The sequence below is a fragment of the Neovison vison genome, chromosome 3, assembly GCF_020171115.1.
Source record: "Neovison vison isolate M4711 chromosome 3, ASM_NN_V1, whole genome shotgun sequence".
NCBI classification, from domain to species: domain Eukaryota; kingdom Metazoa; phylum Chordata; class Mammalia; order Carnivora; family Mustelidae; genus Neogale; species Neogale vison.
The window spans coordinates 39,553,422-39,580,347 of record NC_058093.1 but is presented as its reverse complement, the minus strand read 5'-3'; the positions used below and the strand labels follow the sequence as shown (position 1 = coordinate 39,580,347).

General features: G+C 50.9%; 1 protein-coding gene across 4 annotated transcripts in view; it reads right to left on the bottom strand.

Moving 5' to 3' along the window:
• Nucleotides 1-588: 588 nt before the first annotated feature.
• The window catches only part of ARMC9 (armadillo repeat containing 9), a 155,146-nt gene continuing 128,808 nt past the window's right edge, over nucleotides 589-26,926 (bottom strand). For 3 of the 4 annotated variants that reach the window (XM_044241836.1, XM_044241837.1, XM_044241838.1), the window contains 4 exons: nucleotides 21,460-21,575; nucleotides 15,740-15,876; nucleotides 11,542-11,653; nucleotides 589-2,938 (listed from right to left, as the gene is read on the bottom strand). In XM_044241836.1, the coding sequence (XP_044097771.1) occupies nucleotides 2,671-2,938; nucleotides 11,542-11,653; nucleotides 15,740-15,876; nucleotides 21,460-21,575 (633 nt within the window). In that variant the 3' untranslated portion in view covers nucleotides 589-2,670. The remainder of the gene's footprint in view (nucleotides 2,939-11,541; nucleotides 11,654-15,739; nucleotides 15,877-21,459; nucleotides 21,576-26,926) is intronic. The other variant, XM_044241839.1, reaches the window with a different exon arrangement.

Genomic DNA, 26,926 nt, shown 5'->3' with positions numbered 1-26,926 from the left:
CTTTAAAGTCTCACCATGGAGTGACCCCATCTCAGGGACCCAGTCTCTGCTTTCCCTGTGTGACCTTGTCAACAGGTACTGGAAATAAGCCTTGACGTTTTCTCTTAGTATCTCCAAGTCAGGAGGTGGAGAGAGCCTGGAGGTGGACATTCCCAAGAAGAAGGTAGGGCCTTGCTCTCCACAGCTTTCTTCCCCAGGAACACAGAGGGGCTCAGACATTTCTAGAGAATCTGGATGTGGCCTCTGGGCCAGTTTCAGAACCACAGAGTTCTCACGCGCCCCCCTTGGTGGCTACTGCCAAGAGCTCACAAGATTAACCCAGGGTCCTAGCCTCTGATGGGTTCACAGACATCTTGAGGGTGACCCGGCCACTTGCCTGCTCTACTGTTCTTCGGTCTACCCCCTCTGCTGAGGAGGCCACTGGAAAATGCAATGCTTATCTTCTATTTTTGTCCTGTTGGACCACAAAGATGTCTTCACTAACGGCATAGTCAGGGCAGACGGAGTGCCTGGGGGATAATACCCAATTTTATTCACACACACACACACACACACACACACACACACACAGCCCATACCACACCCAAGTACCATCTAAATATTGATACTTTTATTTCAAATACTCCTATTTCAGGAGAGGTCAGATCCTGCTCCTCGCTTGGGTGACATTGCTGGCTCTGTCCTAGGACACAGGCTCTGACGTCACCCTCCGCAAGGGGCCAGCACAATCCTCCCCAGCGGGGACTAGTCATTTTGCCATTGGAACTTCTTGTGTTTACAATCTTACAAGAGGACAGCGGGTTACACGGTCAGCCAGCCCTAGGAGGCCTTTAAAACACGTGTGCAGAAGATCGAGAGCGGCTGGGGCTTCTAAGCTGTATCTGGGACTAGATCACAGTTTTACCAGATTTCAAAAGAGGACGAGAACAACCGATCTGGTGCTCCGGAATATGGCTTGAGGATGGGTGTCCCTTGTCCTAAGTCCCCACAGTTTTTCTCCCAGCTGGCCGGAGAGAGGAGTGCTGGTTTCAACGAGGCCTAGTCCTGCCCCCGCCTTCCCTGGCTGGGTTTTCAGGTGTCCCCCCTCCTCTGCACAGGCTCCTGAGGTGAAGAGCTCACTGGTGGGGTTCATGCTGCCTACCAGCCACGTTCCTCTGTGCGTGAGGGGACAACCTGAGACGGGCAGCGACAGGAGCCCGTGGAGGGGACTGCTGGGACAGCCAGCCTTGCCTCAGCTCCCGAAGCCACCTGGGGGCTTGTGGACCACTGTCTCTCCACATCTGTCACCTGCAGCTGCCCGCTGGGCCAGAGGGGGAAGCTGGCTGGTTCTCAGGCAACGGGATGGTGACACCGGGGAAGGAACTGTCCTCACTTCCTGTAAGATGGGCTCCCTGGAGAAGAAAAGCCCGCGCCAGCTGCCAGCACGGAGGCGGCATCCACACAGAGTCCCCTCTGTCTCGTATAGGCCCTTCTTTCAGCTGGCTCTGTGCAGACAGAATACAGAGAACCTTCCCTTCCCCCAGGTCACCGGCTCTGCGGCCCGGACACGCCTCACGTGGCCATGCTCTTTCCTCCCAGGAAGCAGGCAGCTTGGCGGGGGGTACTCGCTGAGTCTGCGGGCAATGGTTTTGTTGTTTGTCGAGGCCATGGGACACGGGTCTGCTGCTAGCTGAGCTATCAGGCACGGGCAGGGCCCGGAGGAGCCCGCAGGGTCCCGGCTGTTGCTGCTGCAGTTACTGCCCGCCGGGGCTGGGCCCAGCCACCTCTCTCCGGCCATGAGCTCCTGGCACCTGCAGGTGCTTCCTTCGGCCCGTGTGAAGCAGCAGTAGGAGCTGCACCGCTGCTGCGGACGGTGGGGAGGGTAGCAGGGGCTGGGGCTTGGCTCCATGTTAACCCCCAGAGAGGCGCCGGAGAAGAGGGAGGGCTGGGCCGGCTTTCCAGGCACGGCCCATTAACCACATGGCTAGCCCAGCAGGTCTCGGGTTGACCAGAATGCCTGGGGCTTCGGCAGGAAATGATGGGGGCAGGGAGAGTGCGGGGCAGTACAATGGCAGAAATGCATATATCCTGAGTGTGACAGATTTTTTTGTTGCTTGACATCCTCTTTTTCACTTTTGTTTTCCTTTATTTTGATTTCTTTTATTTATTTATTTTAAAAAACATTTTATTTTTAAGTAATCACTATATCCAGCCTGGGGCTCGAACCTACGACCCTGAGATCAAGGGTCATGTTCTCCTCTGACTACACCAGCCAGGCCTCCCTCCCTTATTTTTAGTTAAGACTCTTTAGAAAGGTCCAGGCTCAGCTGGGGAGTGGAGGAGGTGGCCAACTGGCCCAGGCTAGGAGGGGATAGAGAGAGGAAGTGGTCTCTCCAGTGTCTAAAATGGCAGGAGGGAGGCCCCCAGGGCCCCCCTACCCTCAGTCACTGGGGTGGCCGCCTCCAAGGCACCTGCTCTGGTTTGGTTTCCAGGCTGCCTGAGTAGCTGTCGGCTGCCCCCCACTGGAAGGCAGGTCCAGGTTCCAGGGGCAACCACACAAGTTCCACAGAGGTGGGGGGAGTCTTTGCTCTGAGCGACATTGCCCAGATGGTCCCCGTCTGCCGGGCTGTGTGTGAGCCCCCAAGGCTCATGGCAATGGCATACATGGGAAGATGAGTGGAGAACTGGTTTCTAGGGCAGGAGGAGACACTGGCGAGGGCCCTGGCTTTCCCTTTGGCCTGCGGGGCCCAGACAAACACAGCGCCCTGCCCTCTGGTCTGACTTACTCTGTGGGCCCCTTGTGGAGGACAACACGGAGCCAGGGCGGCTGGCCTGCTGGGGGCCGCACGGAGAGAACCGAGGGGCCAGAGTGGATGCCTTGGCCTTGGGTGGGTTCAGGTCCAGGATTGCCGGCGTGCTGGGGGTCCGGGGCTCGCAGGGGAAGGCTGATGTAAATTCCCTGGAAGGAAACGCACAGTCTACAGTCAGGGCTACTGCATACTTAGGGGAGTCGCAGGAGAAGAAAGGAACTCCCTGTCTGAGCACCAAGAGGCCAGACAGGCATGGCCCTGGGCACAGGGTAGGGGTGGGGTAGGGCAGGGCACCCGGGGGCATACATCCCTGCCCCCAGGGAACACACACTCTACAGGAGGAGGAAGATTAAAAAAAAAAAAAAAAAAAAAAGGAATTAAAGGCTACGGAGGAGTTGGGGGACTGGGAGCCTGGGGGATTCTTGAAGTGTGAGGTAGGATGGCCAGGGAAGAGTGGCCGGCAGAGTAACTGTCCCCCATTCTGTCCTACTCCCTGGGACCTTTTATGACAAAGGAGAATGTAACTGCAGTGGAACAGAGGTAGCAAATCTTCTGACTTTGCCACAGGGAGATTATTCTAGACTATCAGGGTGAGCCCACGGAAACCAGGAGGGTCCTTAAAAGTGGGAGAGGGAGGGCCACCTGGGTGGCTCAGTTGGTAAAGCATCTGCCTTTGGCTCAGGTCATGATCCCAGGGTCCTGGGATTGAGTCGCACATCGGGTTCCTTGCTCAGTGGGGAGCCCCTTCCCCCTCTGCCTGCTGCTCCCCCTCCTTGTGCTCTCTCTCCCTCTCTCTCTCTCTGACAAATAAAATCATAAAAAGAAAAAGTGGGAGAGGTGGCAGAAGAAGAAAGAGAAGGAAGTATGACTGTGAAGAAGGGCACAGAGATGCCTGCCTGCCTGGCTTTGAAGACGGTGGAAGGGGCCGGGAGTCAAAGAAGGCAGGCGGCCTCCAGAAGCCAGAAAAGGCAGAGAAAAGATTTTCCTATGGAACTCGGGAAGCTGTGTGTCCTGTGCACACTTCTATTCCAGCCCCATGAGAGCGGTGTGGGGCTTCTGACCGACTGGACTGTGAGGCCATACCTTTGTGTGTTCAGGTTTCTACGCTTGAGGTCATCTGTTAGAGCAGCAATAGAAAACTAATTTTAGATGTGGTGGCCAGGGCCACGCAAAGAGGGTGACATTTAGCCCCCAAACACTCCTGTGGGTGGTGGGAGGGGGGCCAGGCATTACTTCCCCGTTTTTCGGATGGAGAAACTGAGGCCCCACATTTGTGAACTTTCCCAAGGCCACATGCATAACGCGCAGGTTGTGAGGCCAAGATCTGAGCCCAGTGGATCTCCTAGCCAGCTCTTCTCCATATACCACCGGGCTGCCAGCCCTGAAGGGTGGCCTCCCAGAGATGCGGTGGGCTAGTCTTGGAGCTGGCACCCTCAGCTTGGCACCGTTAGACAAGAAGTCCTAGGAGTGGGGGCCTGGCTCTGTGGGATCCCCCCCTACCCAGCCCTTTGCTGTCTGGCTGTCATGAAGCTGTCTATACCTTGCTCCCACCTCGACTTCTGGGGTCCCTGCTATCTACACGCCATTTTCCTGATTGTAACTCCAAAGACCAGAGTCCCAGGCTGTCACTCGGGGTTGCCATCCCCAGTGAATGGACACATTCACTGGACACATCGGCTCAGCTAGCAGCTGGGCACGCGCTCTGTCCATGGCAGGTCTGTCTCCCCTGCCCTAAGCGGGTCCCTTAGTCCGTGGGCTTCATACAGTTGGTGTGCACCAAACAGCTGTTGAGCTAGGAGAGTGAGTCAGGCCCCCCTCAGTGAACAGTGGGGGAAGCATGCCTGTGCGTGTGTGTGCACACACAGAGTGGGAAGTGGAGGCAGGTGCGGGGGGCAGGGGTTGTGCTCCCTGGGAGGGCCCAGACCCTCAGTCCTGCTCTGCGACTCTCCAGCTGGTGACTGAACGCAGGCAAGTATGCCGACCTTTGGAGAGCCTCAGTTTCCCCACCTGTCTCTCAAATAGCTGTGATGATTTTGCAAGGGAGGCTGTGCTGAGGTCAATTGCAGGCCCCTTAAATGGCGGTTTTGGCTCTGGGGAGTGGGACCTGGAAGGAAACTGGAATTTCTTTCTTTCTTTCTTTTTTTAAAAGATTTTATTTATTTATTTGACAGAGATCACAAGTAGGTAGAGAGGCAGGCTGAGAGAGGGGGAAGTAGGCTCCCTGCTGAGCAGAAAGCTAGATGTGGGGCTCGATCCCAGGACCCTGGGATCATGACTGGAGCCGAAGGCAGAGGCTTTAACCCACTGAGCCACCCAGGTGCCCTGAAACTGAAATTTCTTATTTGAATCAATTCTATATTTCCATAGCCCCTTCCTTCCCTCCTTCCTTCCCTCCCTTCTTTTTTTACAGGGAGAATATTTTAATCATTAGAAAAATAAAACTTAAACATCTGAAAAATTTCCAAATTCAAATTTAGGAGAAAAGTGGCATAAAAAGTGCCCATACTTTAAGTAGGAAATGTCCTTTTTTAAAAATTAGTTGATTATTTATTTTAGAAATATTTTATTTATTTGACAGAGAAAGAGAGAATGAGCACAAGCAGGGGGAGCAGCAGAGAGAGGGAGAAGCAGGCTCCCCGCTGACCAGGAAGCCCAATGTGGGGCTCAATCCCAGGACCCTGGGATCATGACCTGAGCCGAGGGCAGACACTCGGGTCTGCTGAGCTGAGCCACTCAGGCATCTCTTATTTATTTATTTTTAAAAAAGATTTATTTATTTTAAGGGTGCCTGAGTGGCTCAGGTGGTTAAGTGTCTGCCTTCAGCTTGGGTCATGATCCCAGGGTCCTAGGATTGAGTCCTGAGTTGGGCTTTCTGTTCAGTGGGGAGTCTGCTTCTCCCTCTGCCCCTCCACCTACTCATGCTTTCTCTCTCTCTCTCTCTCAAATGAATAAATTAAAAAAAAAAAGATTTATTTATTTTAGAGAGAGAGAGTGAGCAAGCAGGCCGGGGGTGGGGGCAGAAACTGAGGGAGAGGGAGAATCCTGAAGCGGATTCCTGCTGAGCGTGGAGCCCAACATGGGGCTCGATGCCAGGACCCTGAGATCATGACCTGAGTGGAAATCTGGAGTCAGCCACTTAACTGAGCCATCCAGGCGGCCCTAGGCAAGAAATCTTTGATACCAGATTGAAAAGGATACTCGTCCCCCTGCTAGTGCTCTCTTTCATACTTTGATAAATAAATAAAATCTTAAAAAAAAAGAGAAGAAAAATGATGTGGGAGATTTAACCCTACAGCATTTTATTAAAGTTTAAATGATTTTTTAAAATTTAAAACCATGTACATATGTATGTATGTGAGTAAGTAAGCTCTATGCCAGCTTGGGGCTTGAACTCATTAGCCCAGGATCAAGAGCCTTGTGCTCTACTGACTGAGCCAGCCAGGTGCCCCAAGGTAGTTTTCTTTTAATATTATGTGGTTCAAATGACTTTTCTCCCCTATTTTGCTATTCTAATTTTGATGTTTTGATTTTTGTTATAGCAGTTGATTATTACTCGTACATGGCCCTTAAGAAACAAAACAGGGGAGGGAGGGGGGATGTAAAATAAGATGAAATCAGAGAGGGACACAAACCATAAGAGACTCTTAATCATAGGAAACAAACAGGGCTGCTGGAGGGGAAGGGGTGGGAGTGTGGAAGAACTGGGTGATGGACATTAAGGAGGGCACATGATGGAATGAGCACTGGGTGTTCTATGCCACTGATGAATCACTGAACTCTACCTCTGAAATTAATAATATTCTATATGTTAATTAATTGAATTTAAATTAAAAATTAAAAAATAAAGGTAATTCCAAGAGAAAAAAAGTTACCATCTTGACCATTTTAAAGTTAGCCTTATTGGGGTCACCTGGGGGGCTCAGTTAAAACATAGACCTCTTACATTTTAAGAAGGAATCACTATGAGAAACTAGCACAGACTACTCAGGGAGCACTGGCAGCTATTCCTGGCCATGGGTGGTAGCCTTGGGTCACCAGTGATGTCCATCACAGAGTCATGGGACAGGGAGGCCAGATTTGAAGGAGCTAGCTGGGAAGGCCTGGGACGGTTGGGCAGCTTCACTGCACGGGGCCTTAGAGCCAAGGGGCAGCAAGGTCAGCTTGTGGGGATGGGGAACGCTGAGGTGAGTGGGTAAGAAGTGAAGGGAGAAAAGGTCTGGGTCGCAGGGCTAGGAATCTATAATCTCCCTACCCCCAGGCAACCAGAAAAGGTCTCCACCCTTTGGGAGAGCGGTTTGGCGATGTGTTATGAAAACTCTTATGTGTGCGTTCATTTTATGAATCAACTTTGTTGGGCCACGATGCCTAAATATTCGGTCAAACGTGATTCTGGATACTTATGTGCAGGTGTTTTTTGGATGAGATTAACATTTAAATAGGTGGATCTTGAGCACAGTACATTCTCCTCCGCAGTGTGGGTGGGTCTCATCTCAGCAGTTGAGGGCACGAAGAGTCAAAGATTGCTCTCCTCTGGGTAGGAAGGAATGGTGCCAGAAGACTGCCTTTGGACTTCAATTGCAACTCTTCCCTGGGTCTCTAGCTTGTGGGCCTACCGTGTAGAGTTTGGACTGGCCAAGTGTCTAAAATCATGTGAGCCAAATCCTTACAACCAGCCCCTCCTGCCCACCCCCTCTCTGTTAGTTCTCTTTCTCTGGAGAACCCTGACTAGTACACCTTCAAAATCAGCCTCTTCTTGGCCCTGGGCATGACCTTTGTTTGGCCATGGTAACCTTGCTGCTGGGGAGAAGAACACCCTCAGACAGGGGCTCCTTCTGGCTCCTTCTCTGGGGCTGGAGGGCACCAAAGAGCCCCTCCTTGGCTTGGTGGAGCCCAAACCATGTGGGAGGCTGCTGCAGCAGGTGGTGCTGTTGACTGAAGGTACTGATCACTGCTTCTGACTCCTGTAGGGATGAGGACCATGTGAGGCGGGGTCGGGGTGTGGGGGGGGGCTGGCCAGTGTGGCCTCTGGGCCCCCAGGCCCCTCAAAGGGTGAGCTCAGCAGTCTGAGCAGCAGGGAGCCAGAGCCAGGAAATGGTGATGGTTTAGGAGGAGATGAGGCCGGATTATGGCAGGGCAGGAAAAGCACCTGGACAGGAGATTCAGGACGGCAATGACCTGTGATAGGGGAAAGTCAATTGCGATGGGAATAATGGTGCTGAATAGTAGGTAAACTTCACGGTATGGGTAAACTGGGAGGTGGCCTGCAAGATAGACGAATTATTTATTAGAGAGGCAGGGCCCACAGAGATGATCTCAGCTCATCAATGGGAGCATTGTGTGGAGGGGAAGAGCAATCAGAGGCTTCTGGAGATATTTAATCTGTACTTGTGTTTGGAATGCTGCTGAGTCATCATCTCCCAGCTGAGCGTTCCCCAGGGCGGGGGACCCTGTGTCCCTTCAGCTCTCTGGGACCATTGTCTGCAGGAAGGTACGGATGGCGTGTGCTCTGGGGTCCCCTCAGAGAACTGCTCGTCGGGGCTCGCCAAGGGGTCTTGGTCACAGCCATGGAGATTTCGTCCACGCTACACCAGAGCCCAGAAAGCAGCAAGGCGTGGGGTGACACCGGATGAAGGCAAATACACACACCAGCCAACAGTTCACGTGTGTGCGAGCGTATGCACGTGTTTGTGCACGTGAACACGCCGGGCTCCTGTCTTCATTCCCCTGACTTGCTTGTTCTCAGTTTCCAGTTTCTTTTAGTGGGAGGCACTGGAGGGGTCCTCACAGCTGCCGCATGCCCTCTGGGGACAAATGCGGGGAGATAAAGCATATCTAGATATATGTAAAATCTGTCTTCTTCACGTTCTAAAAGCCGTAATACTTGCTGAAGAGTCATTTCCTGTTGGTGGCACAACAGAAACTTTGACCCTGTCTGTTTCTGAGCTGGGCCCAGGCCTGGATCTGGGAACCTGCTCCCCCGTGGCTCCCTGGGACAGAGGGAGGCACCAGCCAGGCCAATGCCTGCCAGCCGGTCGGGCGGGCTCCTCTCTGCAGGGCCCTGCTTAACACAATGGTTCTCGGGCTGCTCGATGGTAAGGACTCTGAGAAGCAGACAGGGAACATGGGAACAGGAACACTTGGGTATATGGAGGGGGATGGAGGCAGTGGGCTCACGGAGCCTGAAGCTTTAACCCTCTGCCTTTTAGGAAGGCAATTTCCCAGCAAGATCAGGGACTAGAAGCCAGTGGAGTGGAGCTGGAGCTTCCGTTGTCTTCAAACCACCTCCTCTCTGGGGTTAAACGAAGAGAGTATCGTTCAACCTACCATTTCCCCACACCGCAGCTCCAGGGCCTTCCATGGGGAAACGGGCAGTCAGTCAAGCAGCGCCCACCCACTGGCGCGTCTCCTGGGGCAAGGGGCTGTCCTCACTCTAAGGACAGAGAGAGAGAGGAGCTGGGGAAAGCGGAGGGGCAAGGGGCTGTCCTCACTCTAAGGACAGAGAGAGAGAGGAGCTGGGGAAAGCGGAGGGACAAACGTCCCCCACTCAAGCCACGCAGAGGGCCATTCTCTCTCCCTTTCTCCTGATTCATCCACCAGAGATTTTGAGAGCCTGCTCGGTACCAGGTGGGGACAAGGGGACACACACCCTCCCCATGGCCCTTGTCTTTTAGGACAGGCGGGAGGCACTCAGGGACTGGGGAGGGAACGGGGCTGTGTGACTGGACTTGGGTCAGGAGGAAGGAAGGGGTGCTTAGCGGAAACCTGGAGCAGCGGGGGATGGGGGGAAGGCTGGGGGTGGGGAGAGAATTTGGCAGGTGGTGGTCACATAGCCAGAGGGGAAGCAAGGTGGGGGACCAGCTGTCTCCTTCTTCCCTTTCCATCCTCCTCTTCCTCAAACAGAACCCACCCCACTCCTCCCAGACTTAAAATAAGAGTTGAATTCACATGACAGCCATTAGGGCAAGAGCACCCACGGACCGAACCCCATGGGGGATTTGTGCCAGCAGGACCTTGGAGGGCCAATTGGGTCACTCCACTTGGTGTCACCAGGGGGAATGTTTCTCAGGAGGGCCTTTGGGGGTCCCCTGCTCTGAAAACACTTGCTCTGGGAGAGAGGACTGTCTCTATTAAGCCTCAGAAATGAATTCTGCCTTTCAGGAAGGCCACAGACCCGGTGCTCGTGGTGGGAGGGCAGGTGTGGCCTGGCTGAGAAGGGGGACTATTTCTGGGTCCCGACCCGGGCGCAGAGGGCAAGCGCGGCAGGGGCCCAGCCTCAGCTCTGGCCCAGCCCTCCAAGGTCTCTCCTTTTGAGCCCCCCACTTCAGGAGGATGCCAAGAGCCAGAGAACCCCTGACCTGTGGGCCAGCCTGTGGGTCTCGGGCACTTCCAATCCCGGGGCACAGCTTTAGCCATTCTGCCAGGTGGGGGAGGTGGCTCCCTGGGTCCCCAGCTGGTCAGGGGACCAACCCCCCCACCCCAGTCCAGGTCCCAAAGTCCTTTGGCTCCACCCCACAGAGTTCTGCTGCCCCCTGGGAGCTCCGACTGCCTTGGTACGCAGTGCCTCTGCCTAGCCGAATGGGAAAGGCAGGCTAGGGGGTGCTGTCTGCTGGGAGAGGGGGAGCAGCTGCAGCCCACTCTTGGACTTGCTGCCCTGTGGGAACCCACTCTGCTAGGCCTTCTGCCTGTCCAGGGGCGGCCTTGGCAGCTAGGGGCTCCTGTGGTTTGAAACTCAGCAGGAACTGCTGTTTCTGTGGCTTCCCTCTGTGGAGCTGCAAGGAGGGCGGCCAGGCCTGAGTTAGGGGAGGCCCAGTGGGCAGGTTCTATTGGGCCCTGCACACTGTGAGGGGAAAAGAGCTGCAGGTCTCAGGGGTCTGGGAGGCAGTCCTTTTGCTCCACAGTGCTCCGGGTGGGGTCAAGGTCAGCCATCACCCCAGCGGCCAGGGTCCTGCTCACCGCAGACACACTCCTGCCAACACTTCCCAGTTCGGCAGAAAGGCGGAGGCACAGGATTAGAGAAGGCAAAACCCCTCTAATTCAGGGACTCTGAGCGTGTCACCATGGGAAACCCGGCTAGGGTCCAGGGCTTTCGTGCAGGAGGTTGGCTTCGCCATCTTGGAACGACTCCGGCTGCAGGATACCGCGTGGCCAGGAGGAAGTGGCGGGGGGCAGCCGGGGAGCCTAGCCCTGGGCTTGGGTCTGACACCCCGGCTATGACCCTCTCCCTGAGCGGTCTGCCTCAGATCCGAAAGGAGACCCAGACTTCCTAGCTCCTAAAGAACCCCCAAGTGACCTCTTGGAGGCCAGGCCGCATTCATTTGGTGCAGAGGAAGAGAAAACACCTTTTTTTCTGTGTGGGATCCAGTTTCTCGTTTAGGAGGGTGACATCGGAGCCAAACAATTTCACTAATCCTGTTCGCCGTCTTTCCCCTCCATCCCACCTTCTCTAAAAACAAATAGTTGGGATCGGACACTGTTCACAGGTCACTACAAATCACTGGTCCCCATGAATGTGTTCAGCCTGCAGTTCTTAAAACAAGTCCCTTGGGCATGTTTATGAGTTTCTTCTCCTTCCGGTCTGAAAACTGGTAATACCCAGGGGGCAGGTAACTCCCCTTGGGCTCTGAGGTTAACAGGTGCGGTGACCTCCCCCCCACCCCCCTACCGGGCTTCAGGCCCCGGAGAAATACTCCTTTGAGATCAAAGTCAGAGGCTGGACCAGAGAGAGCCCTCCTGGGACAACCCCCATCTTTACCTGGTGGTTGCTCCACCGCCTGGGGCCTGGCTGGGGACTTCTGCGGAGGACAGGCGAACCTCTCCCTGAGGTCCTGCTGGCAACCATTCTCCTGGCCTGATGTCCGCGGTGGCTGGGGAGGAGAGAGAGTTCAGTCAACTCTGCTTCTGGAACCTCCTTGAGGATGTTCCTTATTGGGCTAGACCAAAAAGCCAAGAAAAGCACGTGCCCAGGCTAGCTCCTGATAGCTCCCTGGAGCTGACGGATGAGGACTTGCTTCCTTGCACAGCCTGAGAACTTCCAGGGGACCACCTGGTGGACTTACAACCTGGAGGTGCAGCGTGAGTGGTCCAGCTGGAGCACACCAGCACCGGGAAGCTGAGACCTCCAGCCCTGTTACTTCTCCTGGCCCCCCTGGCCTCTCAGATGCACAACTCCAAGATCAACACCTGTGCTGAGATCCAGAGTCATCAGATGCTTAACCAATGGAGCTACCCAGGTTCCCCTGGGGTGTCCTGTATTTTTATCTATCTAATTCAGCAATCCCAGGGGTGGGCTCTTTTCCCCCTGAACTGCCCCAGGCCTTTCAGGCCTGAATCCCTCAGCCCACCCACAGGGGCAGGAATGGCCCTCATTCCCAGCAGGGATCCTACAGACATCAAGGCCAAGGATGGGGTCATCCTGTAGACCTTTCACAGGGGAGTGACAGAGAAGTCCCCTATGACCGGTCAGGGAGCTCTGCCTAGAGCCTCTTCTGGATTTCAAATGCCATGACCCCCTTCTCTCTGGCCCCACTTCTCTTCTCTTCTCTTTCTCCAGCCAAAGGGGTCCATGCCATGCCAGAACCATTCTGTGACCGAAGTCCAGATTTGCGGCTTCCTTAACCCAAGCTCCTTTCAGCTCTTTCGTTTAAAAACCTCCCTGGTTCCTTTGCAACGTGGCCTCTACTTTATCTTAAATATAATCTCCTCTTTGCAGCTTGGACTCCTAGGTAATGGTCTTACTAGAATAGGGAATCTGTTTCCGGGATGGAACCCAATGGGTGGCTTTATTTACAAACCATACCGGACAGTCTCCTCCTCGAGCTGGGACTGGAACTGGAAATGGAGATGTCTCTCACCTGATGTCCAGTGGACACTGGCCTGCTTGTCTGTGCGCTCTGCTCCATGGGCTTCTAATCGGGCCCAGGAGATAGCATTTAGGTGTATGGTTGTGTGCTGGGCAACACACAGAGAAAATCCCACGCCAGGGAATGGAGCCCAGGGACAGACAGTCCCCCAGGATCAGGAGCTTTCCCAGGTGGGTGTGGGCAGAGGGCCAGGTTAGGGGGCTGGGCGGAAAAGCCCCCTGGCAGGAGAGAGGAGGAGCTATGCTGAGTTCTCCTGAAACCCTCTGGCGTCTTTTCGGTTCGGTCTCCTCCTCCCTACAGAGGTAGTCACCCCTATTCTCCTTCCCTCTCTCTCCACTGAACGTCACAGTGCCGGCCTTCAGAGCTCCCACCACTGGAAGCTGGGGACTGGCGGGACCCAGCAGCTGTGTGCACGTCCTGGAGGCTTCCTGGGATGAAGTGTACTGCTTCCTCACCTGTGGATCCATTTCTGACAGGGCTGGGCATTTTCAGTCCAGGCCACTGACAAAGCATAGGACTTTGATATCCAAAGATAGCCCCAGTTGATGGGGGAATGAGACTAACTTTCTTGAGGCCAGTGTCTTACAAGATTCGAAGGCACATTCTTGGCTTTTTCCTTTTGGGAGCTATTTCATTTTGGCTCCGTGGGGCTAAAGTCCTCTGCTTAAAAAGAATGTACTTTCTGGCCCCGCGGTCAACTGATCAAGCGGTTGGGGGGCCCCACAGTTTCCTCATCATGAGATTTCACCTTCACACTGACCAAACGCAGAGGTGTGAAGAGCTTCCTGAGCAAACGGGCTGGAGGCCACCGTGGCGGCTTCTCACTGGGTCTGAGGTGGGGCAGGAGTTCCCAGCACGAGCGCAGGCCAGGGGTCTAGACTCAGTCACAAGTCACATGTGAGGGGCCTCTGAGGAGTAGCTGGGTGAGGCCAGACTGGGATGGGGGGACAGGAGAGCGAGAACACAGAAGTGGGAAAAAAGGCCAGAGAAGCAGGACCGTATGGATGGAAGGGTCCACAGGAAGTCAGCTCTAGGCTTTTTTTTTTTTTTTTTTTTTTAAGATTTTATTTATTTATTTGACAGAGAGAGCACAAGCAGAGGGAGAGGCAGAAGCAGACTCCCTACAGAGGAGGGGAAGTCCGACATGGGACTTGATCCCACAGTTCTGGGATCATGACCTGAGCTGAAGGCAATGGCCCAGCCAACTGAGCCACCCAGGCGCCACGTAGCTCTAGGCTTTTGACAGGGAGGGAATATCACAGAAGACAACGAGGCCACCTGGCCCACCACTGTCCTCTTCCTCTCAGGCCGTCTTATATCTGCTGAGCCCAGAGGCAGCCTCAGAACTAGTCTCTGGTTATGCGCATTCTAAGCACGTAAGCCCAAGCCTACTTGCTTTCCATCCTCATGTAGAGGCTGGATCAGAAGAGAGAGTGATGGCAGCAACAAGACCAGGAGGAGAGGGAGGGCTGTCCTGAGTCAGAGTGCAGGCTGGGCAGAGCTGGGGAGAGAGGTTAATATGGCTGGTTTCTGACTGGTGGACTGAAGGCAGCTAGTTTGGAGCCCACTGAGGTGGGGGGTGGTGGGGAGTTGATGGATAGAGTCGGGCAGGGGGTCCCAGCCAGACTTTCCTAAGCAGAGAGGAAACATGCAGGAGGAGGGGACAGAGGGAATATGGTCTCAGCATTCAGCAACTTGGGCCAAGCGGCTGCCCTGCCTCCAGCTGGCCCATATAGAGGGCTGCTACCTCCCCAGGGAGAGGCACTGGCTGATCACCAAGGCTGCTCACTGTTTTCATGTGAGGAACCAGGATTGGCCAGTGCCTTGACTTTGTCAGGGCCACCATGAATTATTCTTGAAAATCACAATGACATCACCATCTCCAGGAAAACCAGTTGCCATGCAGCTACTCCATCTGTGGCAACCTCAAATACGTCCCTCCTATAGGTAATCCATGCTAAATCTTTCCAAAACACAGGACCATACTGAGAATTGTGTCAGACAGAGGATCGTCCTGGTGGTCGCTTTGGTAAAGCAAGGATGTACCTGATAAATAAATTACCCTAAATACAACTTTAGGGAACTCCAGGTCTATAGAGCTTGAAATCACCTTTTAACTCAATGGCATTTGGTTAAATCGGCAAAGGTGGTTAGACCACCTAAAACCTCCATCCTGGTAGCAGAAATTTCTGGACAGATGGTGGAGCTTAATCACCTTTCAATGAAGGCGTATTAATGTTTACAGCTCTAATAACACATGAGCCCAGTTGGCGAAACCTCTAAAACTGTGCCTAACCAGGAGACTGTCCCCCAGACTCAACAACTGGGCTGTCCTCTGGTCTGTGACCAGCCTTCTGCTTTGAACTGGCTTTGGAAGCGCTGGAATCCAACAGTGAGCAGATTATAGAAGTTCGATGTTTCTCATCCCAGAATCTGACCTGCTCCTCTGTTGTTTTTCCTCTTTCAATGGAGATTAGCCTTATCTGGCCTGCTCATATCCTTTTAATTTCCTCTTGTGAATTGAAAAAAAATACTTTGTACGTTTCTGATTCAAAGCACATCTATTTTTTTCTGGCATCTAACAAAATCCTTTTATCCCCCATCAGTCTCTGGGGAATTCAATGAGATGTTTCAAAATGTTTTGGCTCTTGCGGCCGTTTCTCCTGGCTTCTCCTGGCGCGTTTCTGTCTCAGACCAGCCCTTGAACAGGTGGCCGACTGCCTCAACACCCGAGCTGGATGCACCAAAATCTCGGTCAGGAATGTCCGTTTTTCTGAGATGACTATTTTGAAATTGCACATCGAACGCAGCTTTCCGTGAGCAGAAATCTTGCCCGACTCATCTGTGGACGTGGGCAGCACACATGGTGCTTTGAGACAAGGGGGTTTAGAGGAAAAGCCGGCAGTCATGCATGGCTGTGCGGTTGTGGGCCTGTGGGCCTGTGGGCCTGTGTGACGCAGCGCAGTGGGGGAGATCAGGTGCGAGGCTGAGGCCTTTCTGGGTCTCTAAGTGCAGCTGCTTCCTTTGATTCTGATTCTGGGCATCATCAGCACCCCTGAGCTGCCTCCTAGCCCCCACGCTGCTTCTTACCCGAAGCAGAGATGCCAGACTCGGAAGCACCGGTCTGAGCACCATTGTAGACAGGACGGTGGGCGCTTGTCAGGGATGGGAGGCTGCCGTTTCGGGAGCGCTGGGTCATCTGGGGAGAAATGGGACAATCTTCCAGTCTGGAGGAAAAAAAATGAGAAACAGCAATAAATACAGATAGCCAGGAGGTATTTGCTGACTACTGAGCGGCAACACAAACAGACACAAGGAAGTAGAAGTACCTGAAATTCCTAGCAGACATTAAACATATTTGAGGGCATTGGCAAAATTAGAAAGTATCCTGTTAGCTCCTATTCATTTACAGGGATATATGGCTTCATGTCATTATAACACACGGATGAGATCTTCTGGATTTGGGGGACATGGGAACATGACATTTCAACCAAACAATTCAAGGCACCAATCTTCTGGTTTTTCCTCGGAGGAGGAGTGAAGGGACGAAGGCAGTCAGGAAAGACATGACATGTCATGTCAGCCATGACAGGAAGAGTTAGGCAGGCCCAGGCCTGGGAGCCTTCTCTCCGCATCACCCGCTGAATGGTGCCCGCACGCCTGCCAGCACCCGGGTCAGTGGAGACCCATTCATGCAGCAGACACGGACTGGGCGCCTCATTGTGCTGGACCCCCAGGCCGGGAGCCGGAGACAGGGGGCCTGGGCCAGTCGGGAGATGGCGGGATGGACAGTAGCTCCTCGTTCAGCCTTGACAGCAGATGCTGAGGAAGGCTCTCCAGGTGGGCCCAGAGCTCGCTTCTCTTCATCAAGGAGACACCAGCCACCTGCCCAGCGAGGGCTTGGTGGGAGACACTGCGGGGTGGGCCTGTGGCCCTCTGCCCAGGGTTGGGTCCTAGGAGATAGCTGTTCTTGAATGTCAGTTCCAGTGGCAAAGACAAACAGACGCTAAGCCACCCTAAAGGGCAGGAAAGGCTCTGTGTGTGTCTGTGTATGTGTGTGTGTGGCTTTCAGCCAGGCCTGAACTCTGAGCTAGGGCTGCCTGGGGCCAAAGGAGGGAAAATTTTCCAACAGAGGTAACATCATGAGGCAGATACAGAGGCGGAAACAAACAAAACGCTGCATTGTTACAGAAAGATTTAAGGCACCACAAAAACTCTGGGCTAGAGGGGAAAGGGTGTCCTGGGGCGCTTTGAGGCCGGAGGTGTTGGGTGTTGGGGAGCGGAGGAGGGAGTCAACTGACAGGGTCAACTGTCAGCCAGGGTTTTGTTAGATTTGATCCCGGGGGTGGGGGGAAACAGGAATCACCGAAATGCCATTCTGTGGTAATGCCATTCTGTGCTAGAAACAGAGAGTGGCAGGGGGCACCATTTTGGGGGAAGACGTGGCTCTGGAGGGCAGAGCAGGGAGAGCAGAAGGAGAGGGCTTGGCGGGCCACGGGGTAGGATTCTGAATTGCATGTTTGGGGGTGTTAATGCCATTCCCTGAAGCAGGGGGCTCAGAAGACAGTGGTGTTCTCCTAGGAAGTACTGACTTGGGGTGTTGTGGGGACACCCCTCGGGCTTGGGGCAAAGTCTAGAGAGTGAAATCTGGGTGTCAGCAGTGTGCAAGGAAACCCCGTGGAGAGGCGGGATGGGTAGGGGCCACAAAAGGGGCATTTTAGTTGACAGAGGGGGAGTTTAGGGCCAAGCCTACATGGCAGCAGGGTGTGGGGGTAGGAGGGTGACCAGGAGGTGGGTTGGCAGTGACAACAACCACAAGAGTGACGCTGAGCATCCTCTAGGGTTGGAAACTGCAGCTGATGAGTTACTGAACTACAGCTGAGACAAATGATGTTCTAGATGTTGGCTAATTGAATTTCAATTAAAAAAAAAAAAAGGAAGCTGCAAGGTCATGGATAGATGTGGCAGGAGGAACTTGAGGTCACTGCTGGAAGGGAGGGGAGGGGGCAGGGAAGCAGGCAGAGAGGCCCTGGCCAAGGGGGGCCGGGGACCTGGGAGCCTGTCTGAAGGAAGGCCTGGGGAAGGAAAGTAGTAGGAGGGGAGGGTGAAGGTGGAGGAAATGAGGTGTTAAATGATGGCACCAAGTTTGGACAGTGGGCGGAGGGGAGGGATCCAGAACCCACAGAGGGGGTGAGGTGAGGGGGTGCGGTTTGCAGAGGAAATAGGCTGAGGGAGGGTTGGGGGAGCAGATAGGATGCTGGGGTGAGGGAGGGCCCTGAGCTGTGCAGGGTGACCGTCTTTTTATTTTCAATCTTTTTTTTTTTTTTTTTTAAGGTTTTATTTATTTGACAGAGAGACACAGTGAGAGAGGGAACACAAACAGGGGGAGTGGGAGAGGGTGAAGCAGGCTTCCTGCTGAGCAGGGCCAGATGTGGGATTTGATCCCAGGATCCTGGGATAATGGTCTGAGCCAAAGGCAGACACCTAATGACTGAGCCACCCAGGCGCCCCTCAATCTTTCTTTTCTTGATTAAAAAAGCAGTAGGGGCACCTGGGTGGCTCCATGAGTTAAAGCCTCTGCCTTCGGCTTGGGTCATGATCCCAGGGTCCTGGAATCGAGCCCCGCATCCGGCTCTCTGCTCAGCAGGGAGCCTGCTTCCCCATCTTTCTGCCTGCCTCTCTGCCTACTTGTGATCTCTGTCAAATAAATACAATCTTAAAAAAAAAAAAAAGCAGTTAATGTTTATCATGAAAAATTAGGAAAATATATGGACTATATCTAGAGCGTCCTGCCCTCCCAATACCTAGACACAAGCACTATTAACATCTGATATCTTTTCACTTTAAAAAATTGCAATTAGGAAATAAATTGGAAAAAAAAATTGCAATTAGGGGCAGCTGGGTGGCTCACACCTTAGCGTCTGCCTTGGCTCACCCTGGGATCGAGCCTTGAGTGGGGCTCCCGCTCAGCGGGGAGCCTGCTTCTCCCTCTCCTACACCCCCTGCTTGTGTTCCCTCTCTCGCTGTGTTATTATTTATAAATAAATAAAACCTTAAAAAAATGCAAATATGTACCTTGGGATCACTGTAAGTGACCAGCAGGCTGGATCTACCCTGTTTTATAATTGGGTTTTTGGGGCACCTGGGAGGCTCAGTGGGTTAAAGCCTCTGCCTTCGGCTCAGGTCATGATCCCAGGGTCCTGGGATCGAGCCCCACATCGGGCTCTCTGCTCAGCGGGGAGCCTGCTTTCCCCTCTCTCTCTCTTTCTGTTTGCTTCTCTGCCTACTTGTGATCTGTCTGTCAAATAAATAAAATCTTTTAAAAAAATTTGCCTTTTCACTTAGCAATATACTGTGAAGCTCTCCTCATGTATTAAACATTCTTCAAAAATGTCATTGTCAATGCTGTGTTGTATGAATATATAATTATGTAAACAGCCTCCTACTTTGGGCATTTATTATTATTATTTTTTTTAGCAAGTAAGGTTTTCTTTATTTTTTTAGAGAGGGGCAGAGGGAGAGAGGGAGAGAGAGAATCTTAAGCAGGCTCTACGTGCAGTGTGGAGCCCAATATGGGGTTCGATCTCACGACCCTGAGATTATGACCTCAGTTGTAATCAAGGGCTGGATGCTTCGCCAACTGAGCCACCCAGGTGCCCCCATTTAGATTTCTTAAGAACACTGCAATAAATGCCCATGTATATATATCTGTGAATTTCTGATTGCTTCTCAGCATCAAATCCTAGAAGTAGGATTACTAACTCCAGAAGTACCAGTACCTAGAATGTGTGTTGTGTGTATGGTCAGTGTCTCCAAGATCCCTGAGATTCTCGGTCAACACTCCTGGCAACACCAGATGATCAGAGCTGGCTGGCTGTGCGGAGTCACAGACACTTTTTATAGGATCTTAACAACTAAAGATCCTGAATGTTGACTTTCTGCCGAGTGCAGGGAGCACCCAGCGTCTGCTACCATCCACTGACCACAGGACATTGATGATGGCTCTCCCCCAGGAGGCGACCGGCTCTGTGTGCTTCTGGGGACAGAAATCACATCTCATTGATTCTAGTTTCCCTAACAATTAACACGCCATCTGGCACACAGAAGCGATAGAAATGTTTGCAGAATTGGCCCAACAGAGGGAGCGGCCATGGGCGATTGGGAAGGTCCAGTTCCAGGAAAATGAGGTCCTCTCAGTCCTTGCAGGGACCACTTCCAGGCATGGAAAGACGTCCTCTTCTTCCTCTCCACAAGGCAGAACACCTGACCTCAGAATTGATGGTGCCCACTGGTTAGATCTTATATTTATTAGATTCCCTTTATCCTTATTTCTAATGAAATAGCCTTAAGTCATGGTTGTCTCTCAGGGTTTCAAGAACTTTAAAAGATAATCTTGAAATAATTTTTAAAGATGACGATTTGACATCCTCTATTCCATGTTAAGCAAGATGAATTTTATCAGCTCCTGTTACCACTTCCATTTAAAAAGATATAAACTAGATTTACTAGTAGTTGACAGTTGGCTATATTCCAAATCAAACAAGTAAACACAAAACCTGATATAAAGGACATTTTGGGGACAGCTAGGGAATACTGATATACTATATAAAGTTACGTGAATGTTAATTCTCTTAGGTGTGATATTGTTAAGTACAGGATGTCCTGGCCCTTGGGGGACGTGTGCCGCAGGTCTGCAACCTTCTTTCAAATGGTTCAGCAAAACAAAGTTTAAGTGTGTAAATTATACATCATGCACATAGAGGGAAACTGAGAGGATACAGAGGTGGCAAAATGTTCACAAACTGGAAGCTAAGTTAAAGCATACTGATAGCAAGTTTAAGAGAAAAATGCATATTAGCAATTTAAAATAAGAACCTTCAAATGTGAAGCACGGGATGACTAGTTTGGAAACTAAATCAAACAGATCACCGGTCCATGGTGTGGGCCATGGTCAAGTCCCACGTGGGCAACAGCACTTGGCAGGATCTCTGGGTGTGGGGGGCTCGGCCTCCCTAGCAACCGTGCATGGAGCTCCGTGGGGGCAGCCCTTTCCAGGCTCTGTTTGGGGCTGTATCCCAGGCACCTGGCTGTTCCTTACAAATTACTATAGAGTAAAACTGGAAACAACTGCCCAGCTATAGGGGATACCTCCGTAAAATATGTTCTGTTCACCTGAACTATTCTATGGCCACATCTGTAGGTTTTTCTCCTGCTCTCTATAACCCCCCCGGCAGGTACCTATTTCTCTCTGCCATTCTCTCTGGACAGCTGGACTGCCAGGGATTTGGTCCCTAGGTCCCCAGGTTGGTCCAAGGTTCTGGGTAACCCCAGTATAATTTTGGTTACATCATTGGGGTAGGAGCAAGGCTATGAAGAAAGCTAGGCCGCTAAACATGCATAGATTTGCTTTAGAAAGTGTGTTTATCTAAAAATAAGTGGATTTGGTGTCTTCATCTGTGACACTCCACCCCAGCAGAACAAAAGCAACCCGGGGGGCTGTTGGGTGGATCCACCACTGCTCCTTCGGGTCCTTTCCTTTGAATTACATTGGCTGACACCTGGCTTCTTCTGGGCTAGGGCTGGAAGTACCTGGAGATCCTAAAATCCTACCATTTCATTTTTGGAAGAAGCAAGCCAGGGGTGAGGGAGAGAAGTCTTTCCCCTCAAAAATCCCCGAGAGATAAATAATAAAGAGATAAATGCTTTCCAATGTGAACGTTTTATTTTGAGTTTTTCAAGACATACATCTTATACTGCAGTTAAAACAAAGCTTAAGAAAAAAAATCCCGCCTCTGTTAGCCCGGACTTACACTGGGTACCCGGTCCTGTGGCCACCAGGGGTGACGGGCCGGCGCAGGGGCTCGTCGGCACTCTGCTGCACACAGGCCAGGCCTTTCCGCCTTGCCTTCCCCGTGTTCGTCATAATCTGGTGGAAGGAAAGAGGAGATACCACCTACTTGAAAGCTGACCTTGAAGGCGAAGTTCCTACATGTAATACATTGATCTATAGTAATAAGAGGCTTTGCAAATAAATGAGGGAGGATCATGACATGGATTATTCCAATAAGCAGAAATTGGGGGAAAGTTCCTTTAGGTTTGCATTAGGCCACTTAGCAGTATAAATTTAAAAAACAAAAACAAAAACAAAAAAAAACAGGCCATGGAAAAGAGGAGAGGAAAACAGTTTGAATACAGTAACAATCACATCTCCGGGAAGACTGAGTTTTGAAAGTGAGAAGGGAAAAAAGATAGGCAGATTTGGTTTCATAAAAATTTTCCACTTATATATTAGAGATAAGCCAAATGAACAGGTAAACAACCAACTGGGAAGAAATATTTGCACATATTTAACTGATGAAAGGTTAAGATTGTTATTAGATAAGTAGCTCTTACATATCAAAAAGTAAAACAGGAGACAATTGAGCAAAGAATTCAAATAGCTAAGTTACACAATAGAAAAGATCACTGATAAATAAAAGAAAAAAAAAGATCAATTTCACAAGTAATTAGAAACTACAACTTTCGGGGCGCCTGGGTGGCTCAGTCGTTAAACGTCTGCCTTTGGCTCAGGTCATGATTGCAGGGGCCTAGGATTGAGCGGCACATTGGGCTCCTTCCTTTGCAGAGAGCCTGCTTCTCCCCCTCCCTCTGCTGCTCTCCCTGCCTGTGTGCTCTTTCCCCCTCTCTCTCTGTGTCAAATAAATAAATAAAATCTTAAAAAAAGAAAAAAGAAGAAGAAACTCCAACTTAAAGGTATCATCCTTCAACAATTACAGGATCATTAAAGAAATGATCCCGTGGCTGGCAGGAGTCAGAAATGTTAGTGGCCCAGCAGGCTGGGTCATTTCTAATTACCGTAGGAAGTAATCTGGTGTTTTATATCAGGAGGGTCATAAAAATGTTCACATCCTTGGGTTTAAACCCTAGTGAAAGAACCCCAAATATGGAAAACGTTAAATAGACAAAGTTGCTTGCTACAAAATTGTTATAAAGTTAGAATAATTGGGGCGCCTGGGTGGCTCAGTGGGTTAAGCCGCTGCCTTCGGCTCAGGTCATGATCTCAGGGTCCTGGGATTGAGTCCCACATCGGGCTCTCTGCTCAGCAGGGAGCCTGCTTCCCTCTCTCTCTGCCTGCCTCTCCATCTACTTGTGATTTCTCTCTGTCAAATAAATACATAAAATCTTTAAAAAAAAAAAAAGAATAATCAAGTGTCTGGTAAGAGAGGAATAAATAAGTGAAATATGGCAAATTCATTTGAAATATTAAGTAGCCATTTACAATGCTAAAGATTAGGTTATGAAAAAATGTTTTTTTAAAACATTTAATAAGAGGTTATAATACCGCATATAAATGATGCTTTCCATTAGGCTAAAAGTACACAAGAGACCGGAAGGAAATGAACACCAAAATGCATCCAGTGGGAGGCAGGATATCAGAAGCAGGAGGGACTTTTTCCTCCCCTTTATTTTCCAAGTATTCTGTAATATGATGAGATTATGTTCACAACTGAGACAAATGGTTTACGGAAGACATGACTGTACGACTGGGGAAATGGGACCAGAATCTGGATGGTCCCAGCGCGAGCTGCCCGTGTGACCTGGTGCTCGGTCATGCAAAGCGGGGCCACCATGGAAACCGAGGGAAGGGCTATGGACCTCTTGACATTATCTTTTCAAATTCCTGTGAATCAAGAATTACTTGAAAATAAAAATAAGAAAGTTGGCTTATACAACAACAAAAACAAACCAGAAAAAAAATTTTTTTAATTGGAATTACATCTTTGATTCCCTGATTTTTGCTGAGAGCTTATTCGGGTTAATCTAGTGTGTGAGGTAGGGAAAAGAAAAAAGGGGCCTTCCCGTGCTGTGGGGACGGCTGCCAGCTAGGGACAGTGGGCGGAGAGGGCAGAGGGGAGGCCATGGGAAGGGGAGCAGGGCCGGAGGACAGAGAATGTGTGAGGCCTTCAGCCTCTGGGGAGGAGATGGCACTTGACCAACCTTTTAGGAAGAACTAAAATGCAGTTCCGCCTCTCTCTGTAGTTCTCGTGTGAACCGCCACAGAAGGCTATTTTCACTGAAATCCCTCCACACTGTTGGCTGCTCTTACACTCCCCTCTGGTCACACTGCCCCGTCCAGCACTGAGGCTCAAATTTACAGCCTGTGCTGCTCATCAGGTGAGCAGGTCCCTTTCATCCCATCCTCAAACGCACCCCAGGAACACCCCTGCTTCTCTTCCTCCCTCCATTAGGACAGATAGAACACCCGAGTCTTTCCAAAGACAGCTCAGAAGGTGGGTCCTAAGATACTGGAAAAGGGGAGACTGGGAACATATGCCTTCTAGCGTCCTCGTCCCCTACCCCACGCGCCTCCTGAGCTCACCCTCCCTTCTCCTTCCTAGAGGACACTTAGGTGTGAGTGTTTCAGCCTTTGGAAAAACACAGTCAGCCATACCATTTCCTTTTTTTTTTTTTTAAAGTAATCTCTGCAACTAATGTGGGGCTTGCACTCACACCCCGAGATCAAGAGTCGTGTGCTCTATGACGGAGACAGCCAGGCGCCCCTGCCATCCCATCTTCTTAGATCCTCAGAGGCCTAGGAAATAACTTCAGGTGGGTGATATTTGGCCTCTCCGGGGGATGAAGAAACCGAGTCTGGCCTGTGGGCCTGAATGTCTGGTCTGTTACCCAGACACCCTCGGTGCAGAGGGGTAAGTGTGAGGGTCCCAGCACTGTGCTCGGCACACCCAGCGTCTCACAGCAGCCACCCCCTGCGGGCCTGCCTCCCGCTCATCTTATGACCGGTTGTGCCTGCAGAGTGAGCCACATAGCTCACGAGGTCTCACGCCCCTCTCTGGCCCCTCAGTTTCAAAGCAGCCTTTTGGGGCTGGAAAGATCTGAAAGGCTATCTCGTCCAACAACCCGTGACTCTACCGAATTCCGCAGAAACGCCTCAGGGGCTATCCGGAGTGAGGAGAGAAAGGGTTCCTGGCGGCCACCTTACTGGTGGCTGAAGGCTGACGGACTCAGCCGTCATCTGTGTGACAGATGGGGCTTTTGTTTGAAAGAACGTTCTGCTACTAAAAAAATGCAGCAGATGATTTAGCAGAATGTAATTTATTCAGTAGCAGAAGATGGTCAACACATGTCAATTTAGACAAAAAATGTTATTTCCCATTGACTAGTTTTCAAGGATTGGCGAATCACATAAGGAAACTGTGATATGTTAATAAAACAGTATAAATTTTTATAAGAAAATACAGGTATTCCATCATCTCTCAGTCCATCCATCCATCTAAGCACCCATCCATCACCCACATAGGAATAATACAGGAGCTGAAGCAGACCCTGTTTGCTGCCCACCCAATATTCAGTCTCTCTTGACCAACAGTACTCTGATTTTGTTGGCAAAGAAATGTTTCTACTTAAAAATACTCCCTTACCCAGACTCCCTTGCAGCTGGGGGTCCTGTGACCCAGTTCTGACTGTAAGAATGGAGTGAAGTCACCAGCGAGAGCTTTGGGGACAAGCACTATTGAGGAAGTAGCTGTGGCCCTCTTCTTGACTTTCTCACGGGTCTGTACCAGGGGCTGCATTGGTCCCCTCATGACCGAGAGGCAACACGTGGGAATGAGGGGCGATGTGCGGAGGCAGGCCTGCTGCAGAGCTCATAAAACTGGAGCTTCAAGGCCCAGAAGGGGCCCTCACAATGTGTTTGTGTGGTCACATGTTTTTGTAACATTTGCAAAAGTAGGATATTTTCATTGCAAGCACTTACTACTACTGTTTTTTTCTCCTCTGACTTCCCTTCTGCTGTTTCTTCCTACTCTGACTTCCCTTGTCCTACTTCCCGTCATGCTGGGGACATGATGCTAGAATTTAGGACTAAGGTAAGCCTATGCTGAGTCCAAATGACATTTAATGCAGGCTTTCTGATACTCATCTGATTCCCACTCACTTCGGGGCACAGCCAAACGGTCACTAGCCGTCTTGGGGTAGGAAGAGCTTCTAGGAATTCCCTATGTTGTCAGAACACTTATAAATAATGAACATGCAAGAAAACTAGAAATAGCTTCAAATCTTGCAGCTTATTTGTGGAAGAAACTTGAGGATGGTGTTCTCAAATTTAGCGACAATCCTAAAAATGTATACAGCATTATCAAAAACTAAATGTGAGGCCAGATTTTCTAATCTTGATCAAATTTTATTAAATGTGATCAAATACATTACAAGAAGGACTCACTTCTTTTTCTCTCTGTAGAATACGTTACAAACTCATGGTCATCTATGTAGAGGCAATCAAAGGCATAAAACAAAAATTTTTAAAAAGCCCCTATGAGGTGTGCAAAGCAGCTAATTAACAAAAATACTACTGTTCTGTTTGTGGCATCTGTTGATTATTAAAATTTGAATTCACTGTGATTTATTTTCTCATTCTTATTCTAAAGTAGATGTTCACTTTCATAGCTAGCTTTGTATTCCTTTATTTAAAGAAGACTTCCCGTACTTGGGGCTCCTGGATGGCTCAGTAGGTTAGGCCTCTGCCTTCAGCTCAGGTCATGATCTCAGGGTCCTGGGATCAAGTCCCAGATTGGTCTCCCTGCTTAGTAGGAAGCCTGCTCCTTCCTCTCTTTCTTTCCCTCCCCGCTGCTTGTGCTCTCTCTTGCTCTCTTGCTCTCTTGCTCTTGAATAAATAAAATCTTAAAAAAAAAGTCCTCCCAAGCCCTGTAAACCAGAGGTCCCACAAAACCTGGGTCTTCCCTTCATGCTGACAGCAGGGTGTAGCAAGACATGGACAGAGCCTGGGGTCTGATGTCCCCAGTATCATCAGTGGGACTAATAAGGCGGGTCTCTGCTGTTTGCAGTTGATAAAGGAAAGACACAACGCAGAGATAAATGGGAAGGGAACAGTGCTTATTATGATTGTTTGTGCTGTTTACTTCTGACTTTGAGTAATAAGCATTTCTTTTGTAATGAGAAAGAAGAATACACAGGGCGCCTAACTAGCTCAGGAGGTAGAGTGTACAACTCTTGATCTCAGGGTTCTGAGCTTGAGCCCCATGTTTGGTGTAGACATTAATTAAAAATAAATAAATGGGGGCACCTGAGTGGCTCTGTCAGTTAAGTGTCTGCCTTCAACTCAGGTCATGGTCCTGGGGTCGAGGGATCACACCCCACATCCGGCTCCCGGCTCTGCAGGAGGCCTGCTTCTCCCTCTCCCACTCCCCCTGCTTGTGCTCTTTCTCTCGCTCTCAAATAAATTAAAAAAATCTAAAATAA